At 42.6% G+C, this 20,368-nt stretch overlaps 1 protein-coding gene across 5 annotated transcripts in view; it reads right to left on the reverse strand.

Moving 5' to 3' along the window:
• Window positions 1–20,368, reverse strand: part of rbm33a (RNA binding motif protein 33a) — a 203,636-nt gene that overhangs the window by 36,375 nt on the left and 146,893 nt on the right. For all 5 annotated transcript variants that reach the window (XM_070881642.1, XM_070881644.1, XM_070881643.1 and 2 more), the window contains 2 exons: window positions 19,091–19,291; window positions 8,011–8,199 (listed from right to left, as the gene is read on the reverse strand). In XM_070881642.1, coding sequence (XP_070737743.1) covers window positions 8,011–8,199; window positions 19,091–19,291 — 390 coding nt within the window. The remainder of the gene's footprint in view (window positions 1–8,010; window positions 8,200–19,090; window positions 19,292–20,368) is intronic.

Consider the following 20,368-nt stretch of genomic DNA (forward strand, 5'->3'; position numbering starts at 1 on the left):
TGGGGCTTACGCAGGGGGGCCATGAGCTCGCTGGCAAGGCCATATTCTTTATCCCCTAGTATCCAACTATGACCTTGTGGCTGACTCTTACAGGTCAGAGACAGTGCTCTCACGCAACATGTGTGCATCATAGATGCTGCCTGGAAAATTTGCATTTACTGCCATGATTATTTGCTTGTGGTCGACAACGATTCAGGGAGTGGAATCCCTTTCGGTTCTGAAAGTCCTCTGCATCCTGTAAAGGTGCTCGTAGAGCGATGTGCGTAGTCTATTGCTCCCTGCACCTTGGGGAAGTTTTCTATTATCGAGAACCCCAAAGCCCTCTCACTCTGTGCCTCCCTGGTCATAGGAAGTTTATAAAGTCCATCCTGCGAGCGTAAAGGGCTTCAGTCACCTGTCGAATGCAGCAATGTGTGGCATGCTGAGAGATGCAGCAAATGTCGCCAGCTGTGGCCTGAAAGGAGCCCAATGCGTAGAAGGAAAGTGTCGCAATAACCTCAACAAGCAGTGCGGTCCTGAGGGTGCTGGTAGGCAGCAGATCTCCCTTAATTAGCTGGCATATCTCACTGATGACCTCCTTTCGGAATTGCAGACTTCTAACGCAAGTGTTATCGGACAAGTCCAGGTATGATCGCTTATCCCTGTAAATGTGTTGGCAGTAACATATCCTCCTCTTCAGCAGTCTGCCACCTCTTTGATTGGGCACATAATACTCTCCAATGAACCTTCTTCCATCTCTGTTCTGCAGCATGTGAGTAGTCATCAATACTGGTTGAGAAATTACAGGCCCCATCACTATAAATGCTCTAATTTGTCTTCTTAAATTATCCTCAACAAATACAATATAAACTGGAAATTAACCAATGTGATTAGATGATTGGCAAGATTCAAAAACGCCTTTAAAGTCATTCACAAATTGCTTCTCCATCCAACTATTTCAAGCAGCCTTTTATTAAAGAACCTCAGAGTTACAAAATGGTGTCCACAGTGCCGAGTTAAGGTCAGGTGATTGCAGCTTTTCTTGAGCGTCTTTTTGGACCAGTGATCATTTGGGCAAATTATGGGTGAAATGCCGAAAGTAGCGCTCGCCGATAATCTGGACGATAATCAGGCGCTAGTTTCCACTTTTCATCAAAAATGGGCAATAGCCTGCATCTCAGCGCTTATATGGGTGATTATGTGCCGAAAGTCTAGCCCCAAATCTCTTTTCAGTAGCTAAGAGATAAAAGTGTTCAAAATCGAGGGGTTTTGATGAGGTAATCTGGAAGAAACTTTTTCAACTGGTCAGCAAGTAAATAATTAGAGGGCATAAATTTGTCTGTGAGCGGATGTAAATGATCCCATGGCACTATTTCAAGAAGAGCAAAAACATTCCTTGATGTCCTGACCAGCATTTATCTACACTACCAGAACAGATTAACTGGTCATTTATCTTATCGCTGTTTGTGGGACATGGTTGTACATAAAATGGCTGCTGCATTTGCCTACATATTAACAGTGGTTATACTTCACAAACATTGGCAGTGATGCACTTTGGGATGTCTATATAAATGCAAGTTTATTCCATTTTTGTTTCCTTATTTGAACTATATTCATTGTAGCAGAGAAAGCTGGGAGATGTCATATAGGTTTGAAAATTATGAAGGATTTTAATAAGAATAGAGAACGAATTATTCAAGTTAGGAAGTCTGTAATGAGATGTCACCCCCCATTTAAAAGTCACAGAGAGTGAGGAGAGGGGTAATGTAATGTAAATTGTCCTTCTGGAAATAACTGGTTTGAGAATTGAATGGCTTGCCACTGGGTGTAGTTGAGGCATTGCACCTTTAAAGGGAAGAGTAGACAAACATTTGAAGACACTATGCTATGGGGAGCGCACAGGGCAGTGAAATCAGTTTTGGACTGCTCTAATCAAGTGCCAGCCCAGATAGAGTGGGCTGAATGGCCTCATTCTGCAAACTTCTGAAAATAGTTAGGTCATTTTAAAAGGACCAGAACAATGAGAATATAGTGAGATATGGTTTACCATATGATAGCTGTTGCAAGTTATCAACGCATTTATAAAGAATAGTGCACAATTTCACTAGAGCTAGTGCACACAGGTGAGCCATACCTTGGGAGCCTAATATCACACGGGCAGACATCGACGACGAGGTCTTACACTGACTCCAGTGTGCCAGCGCAGCCTTCGGTCGCCTGAAGAAGAGAGTGTTCGAAGACCAGGCCCTCAAATTTGGCACCAAGCTTATGGTCTACAGGGCTGTAGTGACACCTGCCCTCCTGTATATCTCAGAGACGTGGACCATACACAGTACACACCTCAAATCACTGGAAAAATACCACCAACGATGTCTCCGCAAGATCCTGCAAACTCCCTGGGAGGATAGACGCAACGTCAGTGTTCTCAATCAGGCCATCATCCCCAGCAACGAAGCACTGACCACACTCCACCAGCTCCATTAGGCGGGCTCACACTGTCCGCATGCCCGACACAAGACTCCCAAAGCAAGCGCTCTACTCGGAACTCCTGTACGGCAAGCGATCCCCAGGTGGGCAGTGGAAACATTTCAAGGACACCCTTAAAGCCTCCTTGATAAATTGCAACATCCCCACTGACACCTGGGAATCCCTGACCAAAGACCGCCCTAAGTGGAGGAAGAGCATCTGGGAGGACGCTGAGCACCTCGAGTCTCGTCGCCGAGAGCATGCAGAAAACAAGCAGAAGCAGCAGAAGGAGCGTGCGGCAAACCAGACTCCACACCCACCCCTTCCTTCAACGACTGTCTGCCCCACCTGTGACAGAGACTGTAATTCCCGTATTGGACTGTACAGTCACCTGAGAACTCACTTTTAGAGTGGAAGCAAGTCTTCCTCGATTTCGAGGAACCGCCTATGATATGATGATTTCAATCCAACCCATCAAGGCATGCCAAATAGAAACCTGTAACAAGCCAACTGCAGCAGATGTTACACACACCAAACATATAATAATTTTCATTTTGCAAGCAATTTTTGAATGTTAATATTCATTAGATGCCCCTTCACTGGAAAAAATGTACCAAGAATTACTCTCAATAATTGACATTTTGACTCTGTGGATAATTCAAATACTTCAATAAGTAGTTTAAATGCAAATGCTGCATTTATTTGTTAAACTGAATTTACTGTTTAATTCATGGGCAGATCAACCAACGGCTAACACTAATGAATGGATATGAGGGACTTATTTCACAATTAACAGATTAACTGGATGATGCAGTCACTGAAACAAAGAAAATCCTATGCAGTGCTCACACATAAAAAAGCAGGGATCAACATAGATTCCCTGTGAACACTGGGAAAAAAAATGTCCAGCAGAAATTACCAGTGGCATTCACAAGTTCAAAACGAATGCTGTGCAAATGTGCTCACATTTCACCGTTGTCCAAATTCCTCAGTCTTGATCATATCAACTCCCATGGTTACATGACATGCAGAACAAAATTCCAACTTCTGAAGCTTTTGCCAACCATGTATCAAGCGCATAAATTTGTGTTTTCTGAAAAAACTAATGAATAACACAGGGAAAAAAAGACTGATCACATGCAATAACCAAATAGAGAGACTTGGGGTCGGAGAACAAAAATATTCAAACCAGATTTAATAAAGAAAAAATGTACTTTTATTTATGCAATCCTCTCAAATATTTTAAACTGATTTTTTTATGTTGTGGAGAAATTATACAGGTGTCTCTTAATAACAAAGCACTTAAAAAAAGGCTACTGCTTTGTATTTTTGAGCACTCTCAAACTTAGTCAACTTTAGGTATAATTGGAGTCATTTCTCAAATTAGTTATGGTTGGTGTAAACCATGAAACTGATGCTTGTGTGTAACAATTTTTATCAACAATAACTGAAAATTTTAAACAAACAGCTTAATTACCTAAAACTAATGGCAATTAGATTTTGCAGGCAAGGCAGGCTGACAAGCTTTGCTGTAAATAAATATTGGCAAAATGAACAGGATGTTGCTTAAAAAGGGCAAATAAATATAGATTGTTTGAAATGGCTCCTCTTGCTGGGCGGAGTGATTGAAAGGCGGTAAAAGTTTCATTTTTCTGTTAACCTGGTCCAGGCAAATTTCAAGGTTATTTTTCTAAGAAATATAGATTTTCGATATATATGCAGAAAATTTCCCCCACACCCAGTCCTCTCCCCTCTCAATACTTCACTCAATGGGGCCATTTTTATGAACGAGTTCAGAAGTGAATGTTGTCAAAGGATCAAGTTCTACATAAGTAAATGTAATTTTAAAACACCAAAAAAACTGGTTGGCAAGTAACTACCGACCATTTTATGGCTAAATACATAACTGCACAGTGGTGTGTGCATGGCTCACCATATTGACCCATCAATAATAGAAGTCTGCCTAATAATGTGCAGTTCATATATTTATCTGCCTATATAACAATCAGTGATTACACTTGAAAAGCAAGTCACTGGCTGTGAAGCACTTTGGGACATCCGGAAGAAGTGACAGGTACTATATAAATGAACATTTGTTTTTCTTCCTTTAAATAAAATTGTAAAATTTTTAAAAAACCTTTTTGGGCCACTTGATAAAAAATCTTTTAAATATCTTGGTTGGTTCAGTTACAAATACTCTTATCTGTTTCAAAGAAAAATACACTGATACAATCGTACGTACTAACATTAACGTTAAATGTTATCAGCTGATTTAAGCTGCTCAAAGTCTTCATTTTCTGACTGCCTTGGCAAGTCGTTAACAGTGCAAACAGCTCATTGAAGCTGCCCGAATTCCCCATCAGCTATTCGCAGTGTTAACAACTACAGGAGACAGCGGAGATTTCGGGCAGCTTCAATCAGCTAATACATTTAACACGAGATCAGGTCAACCTCGGCTACAGTGTCTTGGCTCTATTTATGTCACTGTGGTTCTAATATCTGCCTTTTTATTTTGCAAAGTGACCGGATGCAGCCATAAAAAATAATTGACTTTTAAATGGTTGATAAGTACAGAATTGCACAAAATAGTCGATGCGCTTAATAGGTTTGAAGCGGCGTCATTGTAACTGACACCCATGTTGGACAAATTGTTAGCCCCATTTGTTCGACATAGCTAGCTGTCCGTGATAAACGAGGACAGTGTGCGTGGCGGGGACTGAACCAAGACTTACTATGCACCTGAAATGAAATCTTTAAAAAAATACAGGCAGTGCAGGAAATGTTTGAAGAGGCTAATGCAGTCACCAATCAGGAAATCACAGAGAGATTTGTTCCTTTGAAGTTGGATTGTGAACTGGTGGAGGACATTTAAACCATGCAGAAAAAGGAATGATGCAATGGTAAAAAGGACTATTAAAAACTCGGTGGCCTTTGCAAAAATTTTCCTGGGGAGTGTATCCAAACATCCTTTACGACTGACTGGTCCTGTTACATGTTGAGAAATTACTCAACTTTGACCCCGGATAACTAACATAACTGATTAATCCAGAATTATGGTCCATTTGTCAGAAGGGAAGCTCTGAACCAAACAGGCATGTCAGATAGCATTGCCTAATGACAGCAGCTCATGGATATTACAAGATGAAGATTATTGTTGGAACCGTAGCAGAAACAATGCTGATATATAAGCCAGACCTCCATGTTTAAGCCAGGAACAAAGAGTTGCTGCAGCTGCACACCAACATTCTGTATTGATCTCAAAAGTCCACAGAGAATTCCTGCAGCAAAGCACAAACTGCTTCTCCTGCCTGGAGAACTCTCTCCCAATTAAGTTTGTTGCCTCGACCTCAGAATTTTAAGCACAACTAACCACTGCTACTCGATCAGGATTGCTGAAGCACATTTTACCTAGAGGACATCTCATAGGATCGTAGAAATTTACAGCACGGAAGGAGGCCATTCGGCCCATCGTATCTGTGCCGGACGACAATGAGTTATCCAGCTTAATCCCACTTTCCAGCTCTTGGTCCGTAGCCCTGCAGATTACGGCACTTCAAGTGCATAACCAAGTACATTTTAAATGTGGTGAGGCTTTCTGCCTCTACCACCCTTTCAGGCAGTGAGTTCCAGACCCCCACCACCCTCAGTGAAAAAAAGTCCCCTCAAATCCCTTCTGAACCTCCGAACAACTACTTTAATGTTTCCCATTGCACCCCAATACATTTTCTCCAAGCTTTTGTACTCCCATCCAACCATCAGACCCAATTGCACAAGACACCTGTTTTTTGTTAGTTATCTCCGTCAATGCTTTGTTAATATGCCACTTAAAATGCAAGTAAAAAAAGTCTGCCCATCTATATAGAGTATTCAATATGGAACACAATAGATTCTTCACTATTATTTAGCGTTCATCTAACTATGTCCAGAACTTTCCCTGTTCAAGCCGATAAAATATTTTCACGGTGCTTTTGCATCCAAGTGTATCCAGCTTTTTAAGATTCATTGGGGGAAACGGAGTTCAAAAAGGTCCTGTGGAAAAAAATATATTAACTGAAATTTGAACCTATTTGGGCATCATGGACTCATCTGATGGCTTGCTAGAAAGGGAATGAAATTGATCTCGAGAATCCATGTGATTTGTTCATCCTAGTTTCACTTCGAGGACTCAAGAGTGATGGAGATAATAGGAGTTATTCAATCCCCTGCCTATAGTATCAATGCATTAAGCCGGTCGTGGCATTCCCTTTCTCAGAGGTAAATGCTAATTGGTTTAAAATGAATCAGTCAGTCTCTTAACTCAACTCATTTAATCTGAACATGTAATGATACAGGAATTTTTTTTCAAGCATTCATTTAACTTGCATTTATATAGTGTTCGCTAAAACTCACTTTCACAGCTACATCTCTTCTCAACAACTGTCTCTGGCTCGGACTCATTCCACACAGGGACCTGAAACATTTACCGTACCTCGCTCTCTCCACAGATGCTGCCCGAACTGCTGAATGTTTCCAGCGCCATCTGTTTTTAATTCAGATTTCCAATACTTTGCTTTTTGCATTTATATAGCACTTATGTAATGATACTGGAATGTTTTAAAATATTCACTTGACTGAGGCATAGCAACTTGTATTTATAATAACACCTTTAACGTAGAACATGTTTGCAAGACACAGTGCTGGGAAAAGGGGAAGAAATATGAATAAAATAATAGGCACCCAGCTTTGGTGGAAGAGTTAGGACAAGTGAGCAGTAGCTTGGGTGGGATAGGAGGGAAGGGCAGGCTAGGAGGGAAGGATGAGGAAAGAGTCTCGTTTCGCTTTGCTTCAGAGTGAGGTCAGGCCATTATTGCAGATTTACACTACAAGCTGTTAGCATTACTACAAAGTTATGCTGCTTCACGCTGGCATTATACTTAGTGTAAATGCATCCCAACTGGCAATACTCCGCAGCATATCGAAGATGACAAAAAGAAACATTTTATTTTATTAATGCATTAAACATTTGTTTTGCAACAATTTGTTCCATTTACTTTTAAATGCACTTTACAATACGATCAGCTTTACTGGCTGTATCGGGAATATATGACTTTAGGGAACTACCCGTGAAGCCTGTTGAGCTGAAACAGTAGCCAAGGGCAAAGACAAAGGAGACAGGAAAATGCAAAGAATTAAGGGAAATTATTGAACGGAATTTGGGTGATGCACAGAAATCCACATCCAAATCAGACACCTCTGTCAATGAGGGTGACAAGCTAGGACAAGCCACTGCCATCTGTGCATTAGAGAAAACTGCAATCAATGTAAAAAGCTGTATGCTAATACAAATCTTGCATATCATGAAATATACTCAAAGATGCTACAATTTCAAATGATAGTGACTGCTCATTACCATGTTCCCCATTATCATTTAATACAACAAGGTAATATTTACCAATTATAAAAATCTAGTACACTTTAATAGAACTTTAGGTTCATTGCTTAAATTGAGCAGCTTAGATCGAAACAGATTAAAAAAGGCATTACAATAATGTGTGTGCTAAAAAATGCATGCAAGGGGTCACCTACCTGAATAGGTCCAACTGACATCAGCAGGTTTTTCAACTGGAAATCAGTGGTTGAAGAAGAAAGCCCTTCAATTGACACCACACATGGTTGAGGTCTGCATTCCACCACTCGCAGATTCTGTTTATGTTGCATCATGCGTCCTCGGCCCATCTGGCCTGATAATGCTATGCCGCGCCCCTGCATAATGACCTGTAGAGAACACAACACTCAGCCAATTTATTTTGTCCTTGGGGTGTCAGCTTGTGGCTCAAAACTTTCTGTGGATCATATAATGGTTTCACAGCAACATTTACTGTGTGAAACTACAGTTTAAGATCAGGTTATATTTTTAAAGCTGCAATGCCCCATATTTAACTAATAACTACGAGCCCTAAAATCATAAATTAGTTTCAGTACTTGCAACTGGAGACAATATTTTAACGGCAAAGCCCAAATCTACATACACAAAAAAGAATTTGGTTTCTTCTGCAAAAGAGACGACAACAAGGCTATTGATGCACTATTTTGTTTAAATACTTTTGTGTTGAAATTATACCAACAAAGGAAAACAAAACAAAAGGAATATAGCTGTATAATAATTTGGGAATATTTACCACCTGACACAGGCACAGACTGGCAGATGTGTCCTGACAGGAGTCAGCCAGCTCAGTGAGTGTAATATTTTGCCACTCTTGGTAGTAGACATTGACGTTCCCTACCCAGAGTATATTTCACGCCTTTGCTTGCCTCAGAGCATCCTCCAAGTGATGTTCAATACGGAGGAGTACTGATTGAACAGTTGAGGGGGCTACATGAGGTGGTGATCAGCAGGAAGTTTCCTTAACCTTGTTTGACCTGAAGCCTCGAGCCTTCATGAGGTCTACAGACAATGTTAAGGACTCCCAGGGCCACTCCCACCTGACTGCATGCCACTGTGCCCTCGCCTCTGGTAAATCTCACTGGGACCGGGCATACTCAGGGATGGCGATGGAGGAATCTAAAACGTTGGCTGATTGATGTATTCTGTCAAGTATGAACCGATCAGGCCTGATTAGTCTGGGGGACAGTTCTCCGAACTTGGGTACTAGCCCCTGGATGTTAGAGAAGGACTTTGCAGGGCCGAATGGGCTAAGATAGTTCGAGTCATATCATATGATGCCGAGGTCATTGCCAAAAAGGTCAACTGATTTTCTTATTGAACTTTGTAGCAACTGTTTACAACTGGATGGCTTGTTTGGATACTTCAGAGAATTGAGCCCGCATATTTGGCTTTGTTTCCAAGGCCACGGGGATGTCCCTGTTTAAGAGTTTGTTAAAATAATCCCTTTGAGGAACATTACATCACCGAGAACAAGAGTAGCAAGTTCATGGAAATACCATCACTTTGAAGTTCTCTGCCAAATCACACACCGTCCCAGCTTGGACAAAAAGCCATGTTCCTTCATAGGCACTGGATAAAAATCCTGGAAAGCTATTGTGGGAGAATCATCGGGCCAAAGATTGCGGTCGATGTGCACATGTACCCGTAGACGCCACGCAAATGCCGGCACTTGCGAACGGTCAACATTTCTTTTGACAGTTCCAATGCATCCCGGGGAGAAGGGCCTTCGCAGGCAGAGATTTGGGCTATTTGCCAACGAATATCCTTCAAACTCTTACGCCTGGTAAAAGTAAGGCCGCTTTAAGAGTTTTAAAACAAAAATAAAACATTATTTGTTTAATAGTAAAAACTCTGTCCATTAAGGAAAGTTTATTTTTACCCCATTAAAACATTTTTTTTTAAATTGTCTAAAACATTTAATGAAATTCAATTTTAATTAATTTTAAATATGTGAAGTGTGTGTTATTTATTTAAAATGTGTGTTTTTGGGGGTATCCCCATTCATAGAAATTGTGATCTCTGCACAATTGGGAATACGCCATTTTCATTAGTTGTTCTGGCCCAAGTGATACAAGGCTGCACATACGCTCCTGGAATACGAGGGCCCCAACGCTGGACTGCGAATGGAGGCCTAGGAACACAAGTCTACATTCCTCCGGGACCATCAGGTATGTTCGTTTAAAAAAAAATCGGTTGGAAGCATCCGGCCACAGGAATCCTCCGACCGTAATTTCCGGGCCATCATTTCAAGGTCTGCAGTAGTTCAAGGAGAAGGGCCACCAGAACCTTCTCAGGACAAATGGAAATGGGAAATAATTGCAGCCTTGCCCACATCCAGAGAACAAAAAATAACTACAAAGCAAACAGTGGCATGTTGCGTATGTTCAGCAATCAAAGGGGTCTCTATCCACTGATGAAAACTTGGGCCTCCCTAACTAAAGCAAATTTGTGACAGACCACAAGAAGTTTGGGAAGGAAAATCCTGAAACAGTAGGATATGTTGATCATTCAAGGCCTTGGCCTAAAAACAGGGCTACTAGGATACAAATACATTTAAATTGACAAGTTCAATGCTCAAATAAAATCTAAGCATCATCACCATATCACAGGCAGTCCCTCGAAATCGAGGAAGACTTGCTTCCACTCAAAGTGAGCTCTCAAGTGACTGCACAGTCCAATATGGGAATTAGTCTCTTTTGCAGGTGTGACTGATATGGTTGAAGAAAAGGGTGGGTGGGGAGCCTGGTTTGCCGCACACTCCTTCCGCTGCCTGCACTTGTTTTCTGCATGCTCTCGGCGACAAGACTCAAGGTGCTCAGCGCCCTCCCGGATGCTCTCCCTCCACTGAGGGCGGTCTTGGGCCAGGGATTCCCAGGTGTTGGTGGGGATGTTGCACTTTATCAGAGGCTTTGAGGGTGTCCTTGAAACATTTCCTCTGCCCACCTGGGGATCGCTTGCCGTACAGGAGTTCCGAGTAGAGCGCTTGCTTTGGGAGTCTTGTGTCGGGCACGCGGACAATGTGGCCCGCCCAACGGAGCTGGTCGAGTGTGGTCAGTGCTTCAATGCTGGGGATGTTGGTCTGATCGAGAACACCAATGTTGGTGCGTCTATCCTCCTGGGAAATTTGCACGATCTTGCGGAGACATAGTTGGTGATATTTCTCCAGCGATTTGAGGTGTCTGCTGTATATGGTCCACATCCCTGAGCCATACAGCAGGACGGGTATCAGTACAGCCCTGTAGATCATAAACTTGGTGCCAGAATTGAGGGCCTGATCTTGGAACACTCTCTTCCTCAGGCGACCAAAGACTGCAATGGCGCACTGGAGGAGGTGTTGGACCTCGTCGTCGATGTCGGCTCTTGCTGAGAGTAGGCTCCCGAAGTATGGATGTGGTCCAGGTTGTCCAAGGCCGCACCGTGGATTTTGATGACCGGGGAGCAGTGCTGTGCGGCGGCGTCAGATTGGTGGAGGACCTTTGTCTTACGGATGTTTAGTGTAAGACCCATGCTTTCGTACAACTCGGTGAAGATGTTGGCGCTGGCTTGGAGTTTAGCCTCCAAATGTGCACAGACAAAGCATCATCCCGCTTACTGTAGTTCGACGACAGGATGGGACGGTCTTAGATCTAGCCTGGAGGCGACGAAGGTTGAACAGGTTCCCACTGGTTCTATAGTGTAGTTCTACTCTAGCGGGGAGCTTGTTGAGCGTGAGATGGAGCACTGCAGCAAGGAAGATCAAGAAGTGGGTTGGCGTGATGACGTAGCCCTGCTTGACCCTGGTCCGTACATGGATTGGGTCTGTGGTGGATCCGTTGGTCAGGATCATGGCTTGCATGTCGTCGTGGAGCAAGCAGAGGCTGGCAACAAACTTTTGGGGGCAGCCGAATCGGAGGAGGACACTCCATACTCCCTTGCGGTTAACAGTGTCAAAGGAGTTTGAGAGGTCAAAGAAGGCCATGTACAATGGTTGGTGCTGTTCCCTGCATTTCTCTTGCAGTTGTCGCACCATGAAGATCAAGTCCGTTGTACCTCACAGCGGACAGAATCTAAGCAACAAACTCATTGAGATTTTTCTCAACTACAGGCTTACGGTTGGTGGGATAAAATGCACGCTCTGGACTAGATTCAGAAAAATTATCTAAGTTGTAGGTTATCTAGATGTGGTAATTGATGATGACTGGAGATAGGGCTGAACTAATGTTGAGTCATACATCACTGACTCCAGTGGCCGAGCCAAGACAGAGATCTGGAACCTTTAGCAATGCTTAAGAGCCACAATTCTCATTTGGAATAAGTATAATTGAAGACTTGCGTTCAATCTTAGTTAATCGGTTTCTGTAAAGGTAGGTTTAACTGGCTTGAAATTTCAGTTAAAGGCAGAATCAGTACAAGAGGCTTGGCTTCTAACAGCTACAAGAATGTTTCCTAGATTTTCCTTAATTCCTTCCATGACTCAAAGAGCCAATGCTGCTGTTTGATTTGCACCAAGAACATGATGGAGATTTACCCCGGTATATATCACGCCAAGTTAACAGGTACGTAGTGTTGCAGTTACGGTACTAGACAAGCAACCAAATAGGCACAAGTTCAAATTTCACCAGATAGTTTTGAAATCGAATTCAATAAATGTGATTATTTTCAAGTTACCACCTGAGAAATGAGCATGACAGCTGCTGAAATGTTAAAAATCCAAATGGTTCACGAATATTAATTACATATGATATACGGCACAGAAACAGGCCATTTGGCCCAACCAGTCCATGCCGGTTTTTTTTTCCACTCAAGCCTCCTCCTGTCTTTCCTCATTTAAATCTATTAGCATAACAACAGAAGAAATAGGAACAGGAATAGGCCATACGACCCCTCGAGCCTGCTCCGCCACTGAAGATGATCAGGGTTGATCTGATCATGGACTCAGCTCCACTTCCCCACCCGCTCCCCATAACCCCTTATCGTTTATCGTTTAAGAAACTATATTTCTGTCTTAAATTTATTCAATGTCCCAGCTTCCACAGCTCTCTGAGGCAGCGAATTCTACAGATTATAACACTCAAAAGAGAAGAAATTTCTCCTCATCTGTTTTAAATGGGCGGCCCCTTATTCTAAGATCATGACCTCTCGTTCTAGTCTCCCCCATCAGTGGAAACATCCTCTCTGCATCCACCTTGTCAAGCCCCCTTCATAATCTTATAAGTTTCGATAAGATCACCTCTCATTCTTCCGAATTCCAATGAGTAGAGGCCCAACCTCCTCAATCTTTCCTCATTAGTCAACCCCCTCATCCCTGGAATCAACCAAGTGAACCTTCTCTGATCTGCCTCCAAAGCAAGTATATCCTTTCGTAAACATGGAAACCAAAACTGCACGCAGTATTCCAGGTGTGGCCTCACCAATACCTTATATAGCTGTAGCAAGACTTCCCTGCTTTTATACTCCATCCCCTTTGCAATAAAGGCCAAGATACCATTGGCCTTCCTGATCACTTGCTGTACCTGCATATTATCCTTTTGTGTTTCATGCACAAGTACCCTGAGGTCCCGCTGCACAGCGGTACTTTGCAATCTTTCTCCATTTAAATAATAACTTGCTCTTGATTTTTTTTCTGCCTCACACTATCCAACATTATACTCCATCTGCCAAATTTTTGCCCACTCACTGGCCCCAAGTTTCCACACGCGGCAAAACAGGCGCCCCTCCGAGCTGGGCGCTCGTTTTTCGCGCCGGAAACAGCGCCTGAAAAAAAAACACGCTATTCTCGAGCACTTGCAACTCGATGTCAGCTTGGGGGCGGAGCCTACCACTCGCGCCGATTTTGTAAGTAGGAGGGGGCGGGTACCATTTAAATGAGTTTTTTTCGTGCCGGCAACCCTGTGCGTGCACGTTGGAGCGTTCGCGCACGCACAGTGTGAAGGAAACATTGGCACTCGGCCATTTTTGTAGTTCTTTGTAGCTGTTCAATTTTTAACATTTTTTAATAAAACCACATTGCCCTTCCATGATCAGCACTGAGGCTTCTTGCAGCAGTGAGAAGGCTGCAGGAAGCCTCAGAAGTTGAGGCAGCAGTTTCCCGACGGGCCCGACCGACGGCAGGGGGGCCTCCCCCCCGCCCCCTGCCTTCGGGAATGGCTGCCTCAACTTGTGGGGGCTCCTGCAGCCTTCTCCCTGCCTGAAGCACTTTCACACAGATAGGAACATGGTTTATTTAATCTTTTCTTTGCTTATAAATTTTTATTCAGGTTGGAATTATTTGTATAATATTTGTATAAGTATAACTAAGGATTTATTGTAGAATGTAATGACTTCCCTTCCCCCCCGCCCCACCCCCGCCCCCCGCCTCGTTCCGGACGCCTAATTTGTAACCTGCGCCTGATTTTTTAATGTGTAGACAAGGTTTTTTCAGGCCTACAAAAATCTTCACTTGCTCCATTCTAAGTTAGTTTGGAGTACGTTTACACTGTGAAAACTTTCAAATCAGGCGTCAGTGGCCGGACACGCCCCCTTTTGAAAAAAAAATTCTGTTCAAAAGTGAAACTGTTCGACATGACTAGAACTGCAGAAAACTTAAATGTGGAGAATTGCGATTTCTAAGATACTCCGTTCTCCACCAGTTGCTCCTAAAAATCAGGAGCAAATCATGTGGAAACTTGGGGCTACTGTCTATTTCCTTTTGCAGATTTTGTGTCCTCCTCACACATTGCTTTTCTTCCCATCTTTGTATTGTCAGCAAACTTGGCTAGGTTACACTCAGTCCCTTCTTCCAGGTCGTTAATATAGACTGGAAATAGTTGGGGTCCCAGCACTGATCCCTGCGGCACCCCACTAATTGTCAACCAGAGAATGAACCATGTATCCGGACTCTCTGTTCTCTGTTCGTTAGCCAATCCTCTATCCATGCTAATATATTACCCCCAACCCCGTGAACTTTTATCTTGTGCAGTAACCTTTTATGTGGCATCTTGACAAGTGCCTTCTGGAAGTCCAAATACACCACATCCACTGGTTCCCCGTTATCCACCCTGTTCGTTACATCCTCAAAGAACTCCAGCAAATTTGTCAAACATGACTTCCCCTTCATAAATCCATGCCGATTCTGCCTGACCCTCTATTCCCTTCTCCCTCATGTGCTTGTCGAGCCTCCCCTTAAAATCATACAAACTATTTGGTTTAAACACGCCTTGTGGTAGGTAGCAAGTTTCACATTCTCATCACTCTTTGGGTGAAGAAGTTTCTTTTGAATTCCCTATTGGCTTTCTTCGTGACTATCTTATATTGATCGTCTCTAGTAATGCTCTTCCCCACAAGTAGAAACATTCTCTTTGTATCCACTCCATCAATGCCTTTCAGAATTTTAAAGACTTCTATTAGGTCACCCCTCAGCCTTTTTCTTTCCCAAGAGAAGAGAGACCCAACGTGTTCATAAGTATATAAGAAATAGGAGCAGGAGTAGGCCACCCGGCCCCTCGAGCTTGCTCCGCCATTTAATAAGATCATGGCTGATCTGATCATGGACTCAGTTCCACTTCCCTGCCTGCTCCCCATAATCCTTTATTCCCCTCAAAAATCTGTCTATCTCTGCCTTAAATATATTCAATGACCCAGCCTCCACAGCTCTCTGGGGCAGAGAATTCCACAGATTTACAACCCTCAGAAGAAATTCCTCCTCATCTCAGTTTTAAATGGGCAGCCCCTTATTCTGAGACTATGTCCTCGAGTTTTAGTTTCCCCTATGAGTGGAAATATCCTCTCTGCCTCCATGTTGTCGAGCCCCCTCATTATCTTATGTGTTTCAATAAGATCACCTCTCATTCTTCTGAACTCCAATGAGTATAGGCCCAAACTACTCAACCCCCTCATCTCCGGAATCAACCTAGTGAACCTGATCAGAACAGCCTCCAATGCAAGTATATCCTTCCTTAAATACAGAGACCAAAACTGTAAGCAGTACTCCAGGTGTGGCCTCACTAATACCCTGTACAATTGTAGCAGGACTTAACTGCTTTTATACTCTATCCCCTTTGCAAAAAAGGCCAACATTCCATTTGCCTTCATGATTACTTGCTGTACCTGCATACTAACTTTTTATGTTTCATGCACAAGGACTCTCGGGTCTCTTTATACTGCAACACTTGCAATTTTTCTCCATTTAAATTATAATTTGCTTTTCTATTTTTTCTGCCAAAGTGGATAACTTCACATTTTCCCACATTATACTCCCATCTGCCAAATTTTTACCCACTCACTTAGCCTGTCTATATCCCTTTGCAGATTTTGTGTCCTCCTCACAATTTGCTTTCCCACCCATCTTTTTATCATCAACAAACTTGGCTACATTACACTCAATCCCTTTATCCAAATCATTAATATAGGTTGTAAATAGTTGAAGCCCCAGCATCGAACCCTGTGGCACCCCACTGGTTACTGTTTGCCATCTGGAAAATGACCTATTTATCCTGACTCTCTGTTTTCTGTTAGTTAGCCAATTCTCTATCCATGCTAATATATTACCCCCAACCCTGTGAACTTTTATCTTGTGCAGTAACCTTTTATGTGGCACTTTATCGAATGCCTTCTGGAAATCCAAATACACCACATTCACTGGTTCCCCTTTATCCACCCTGCTCATTACATCCTCAAAGAACTCCAGCAAATTTGTCAAACATGATTTCCCCTTCATAAAACCATGCTGGCTCTGTTTGATTGAATTATGCTTTTCCAAATGTCCCGCTACTGCTTCCTTAATAATGGACTCCAGCATTTTCCCTACGACAGATGTTAAGCTAACTGGTCTATAGTTTCCTGCTTTTTGTCTGCCTTCTTTTTTTAAATAGGGGCATTAAATTTGCGGTTTTCCAATTTGCTGGGATCGCCCCAGAATCCAGGGAATTTTGGTAGGTTACAACCAATGCATCCACAATCTCTGCAGCCACTTCTTTTAACACCCTACGATGTCAGCCATCAGGTCCAGGGGACTTGTCGCCTTTAGTCCCATTAACTTACTGAGTACTACTTCTTTAGCGATAGTGATTGTATTAAGTTCCTCTCTACGTATAGCCCCTTGATTATCCACCATTGGGATGTTTTTAGTGTCTTCTACCGTGAAGACCGATACAAAATATTTGTTCATCGTCTCTGCCATTTCCCTGTTCTCTATTATTAATTCCCCAGTCTCATCCTCTCAGGGATCAACATTTACTTTAGCCACTCTTTTCCTTTTTATGTACCTATAGAAACTCTTACTATCTGTTTTTATATTCCGTGCTAGTTTACTTTCATAATCTATCTTCCTTCTCTTTATTATTTTTAGTTGTTCTTTGCTGGCTTTTAAAAGTTTACCAATCCTCTGGCCTCCCACTAGTCTTAGCCACATTGTATGCCCGTTTTCTCTTTGATACCATCCCTTATTTCCTTAGTTAACCACGGATGGTTATCCCTTCTTAGTCTTTCCTTCTCATTGGGATATATTTTTTGTTGCGAATTTTGAAATATCTCCTTAAATGTCTGCCACTGCTCATCAACCGTCCCATACTTGAATCTATTTTCCCAGTCCACTTTAGCCAACTCTGCCTTGATACCTTTGTAGTCTCCTTTATTTAAGCTTAGGACACTGGTTTGCGATCCAATTTTCTCACCCTCCATCTGAATTTGAAATTCAACGATGTTTTGGTCACTCATTCCTAGAGGATCCTTTACTAGGAGATTATTTATTAATCCTGTCTAAGATAGCCTGCTCCCTGGTTGGTTCCGCAACGTACTGTTCCAAGGAAACTATTCCAGATACACTGTATGAAGTCTTCCTCAAGGCTACCCTGGCAAATTTGCTTTGTCCAATCAATATGAAGGTTAAATTCGGCCATGATTATTGCCGTTCCTTTTTTACAAACCTCCATTATTTCTTAATTTATACTCCGTCCTACAGTGTAGCTACTGTTAGAAGGCCTTTCCTGATATGTACACCCTTGCATTTCGGATATCCTCGTAAATCTTCTCTGCACCCTCTCCAGTATCTCTATATCCTTTTTATAATATGGCGACTAGAACTGTATGCAATATTCCAAGTGTGGTCTAACCAAGGTTCGATACAGGTTGAGCATAACTTCTACTTTTTAATTCTATACCTCTAGAAATAAACTCTAGTGCTTGGTTTGCTTTTTTTGTAGCTTTGCTAAATTAACCCTGCTTTGTCTTGCTTGCATACAACTAGCCTGCACCAAAAGAAAGAACTTGAAAATATATAGCACCTTTCACAACCACAGAACCAACCAAAGTGCTTTACAGACAATTAAATACTTATTTTTTGAAGTGTAGTCACTGTTGTAATGAACGTAAAAAAATCCCATGGCATGATCAGAAAAACAGGGGCGCTCTCCCAGTGTCCAAGGCAACATTCAACTCTCAACTATCATCACTAAAACAGATTACCTGGTCATTTATTTCATTACTGTTTGTGGGACTTCACTGTGCACATTTTGGCTGATATGTTTCCCGACACCACAACAGTGATTACACCTATTGGTTCATTTCCAGCATTACAATGATAGATTTTAAACATCACTGTCTGGCCGATACACTGACAAAATGGATTGCTCACCCGTTGTACAACCCGATTTCAATGGAATGAAAACTGGGCAAGCAATTCACTCTGCCAGATTTCTGCCCGGACAGCGAAGTTGAAAATTACCCAAATATATTTAGGCGTTTCTTCCCCTTCAACCCGCCAACTGCTTCCTTTGGGAAAGGGAGAAGGACGAACACTTTGCTCAACAACTGAGCAGCTCTAATGTTGGGACTTCCACTGTTTCTTACAGAGGCCCTCCCCGATGGTGATATCGCTAGAGTAGCTAGCAGTGAGGGAACCCAATAGCTGGGCATCTCCATGCAGGCAAGAAATTGGATATTTTTACTAAACCATCAAAAAATCTGCTTAGTTAATTTCCTTATCAATAAAATAGAGGGCGGGGAGAGAGGGGACGAGAGAGAAAAAGGTGCTCCACCCCAGACTCTTCTTTCCCTTTTAAGAGGATACAGTTTAAGTACCAACAAAACTGACTAATTACCAAAGTTTATACGAGAACAATGCTACGAAGGGTTAATGGATTGAAAATAATTTGTCCCTTACTGCCTTGTGTATCAGAGCATCCATAATACTTTGAACCTATTCTACCTTCACAGCATAAGGTATAATATTTGTACTTACAATATATGGAAAATACATGTGCTTACCCTGTTCTGTTGATTGGCTGAAATCTTAGTCATTCCGAGCAATTGTGGTACAGATTGCTGCCGCTGTTGCTGTGGCCGTTGCTGTTGGGCTCCTTTTGTCAATGTGACCTTCCGAACAGGCTGCTGTTTCTGAAGTTGCTGCTGGTGCTGCCGCTGAGGCTGGACCTCAGGATGAGAGAAGCCAGTGTTCTCGCTCCCCTGCTGTAAGAACACAGCATCATGCTGCTCAGTGTCTTCACTCAACACAAAACCTTTTACCACTCACCATGTGCTAAATGCAGTATGACCTTGCAGAAACAGGAAAAATAAACTACACAATACACTGTGAGGAAATGAATTCACCCCACTTGCAAGGAGGGAAATAAATATCTCCCTTTTATTAGAGATAGATTTTAATCCCTCACCAGTGTCATGTTGAACACCCACTGTAACAGCTCTGAAGCATGGAAATGAACCATTTAGCAATTTTTACATTACTGTCGTCATCTCATCTAGAACCAAAAAGTGCCTATAATCAGTGCTGCCTCTCCGAAAACCATTGCTGACAGATAGGTTAGATCAGCTGATTGCGTTTTCTGGTGTACAGCCGACAATGGGTGGACATCATTCATGATGCCAGTTGGGGAATAAACGGTCAACACTCTGATGGCCTGCTGGGGAAACGGCATCGTCTGGTGCAGCACCAAGATAAATGGGCCAGAAGCTCCCAAGTTTCTGTTCCCAGTCTGTGCTGATATCAGTCAGGGCAGCAGTTAACGTGCTACAATTGCCCTCAGTGCCGAAGCTAGGAAAAGGGGAAAAATAAAATCAGCACTGGTTCTTACACCTGGTTGCAAACTGCTGACTCCTGCTAGAAAGTGAATGGGTGTAAATATTGGGTGAGGGCAGAATTGAGTTCACCTGTAACGCCTTGTCAGCACTCACTTTCGAGGCTCATGCAGGAAGAATGTGGTAATTTGGGCGAGGTCTGAGAGCTGCCAGGGACCACGGAACCGGCTAGTAACGACACAAGTTGGGGCGTGGGTATTGTCAATGGTGGAAGAATATATTGCAACTACTCTCTTCTTCCGGTTCCCCTTAATTATTTCAAATCAAACCTCCAATAAAGTATAAAGTCACACTATTTATAAACAAAAGGCTAACCCTTTCAAATAGCACGATATGCAGAGTTTACAGTTATCACTGCTCTGCTTAGAGCATTAACTATCTACATATCTCATTCAAAATCCTGCGAATTGCAAACACTTCTTGTCCACAAGCAATACTTCCTGGAACACT

This window comes from Pristiophorus japonicus, chromosome 5 (genome assembly GCF_044704955.1).
Source record: "Pristiophorus japonicus isolate sPriJap1 chromosome 5, sPriJap1.hap1, whole genome shotgun sequence".
Lineage (NCBI taxonomy): Eukaryota > Metazoa > Chordata > Chondrichthyes > Pristiophoridae > Pristiophorus > Pristiophorus japonicus.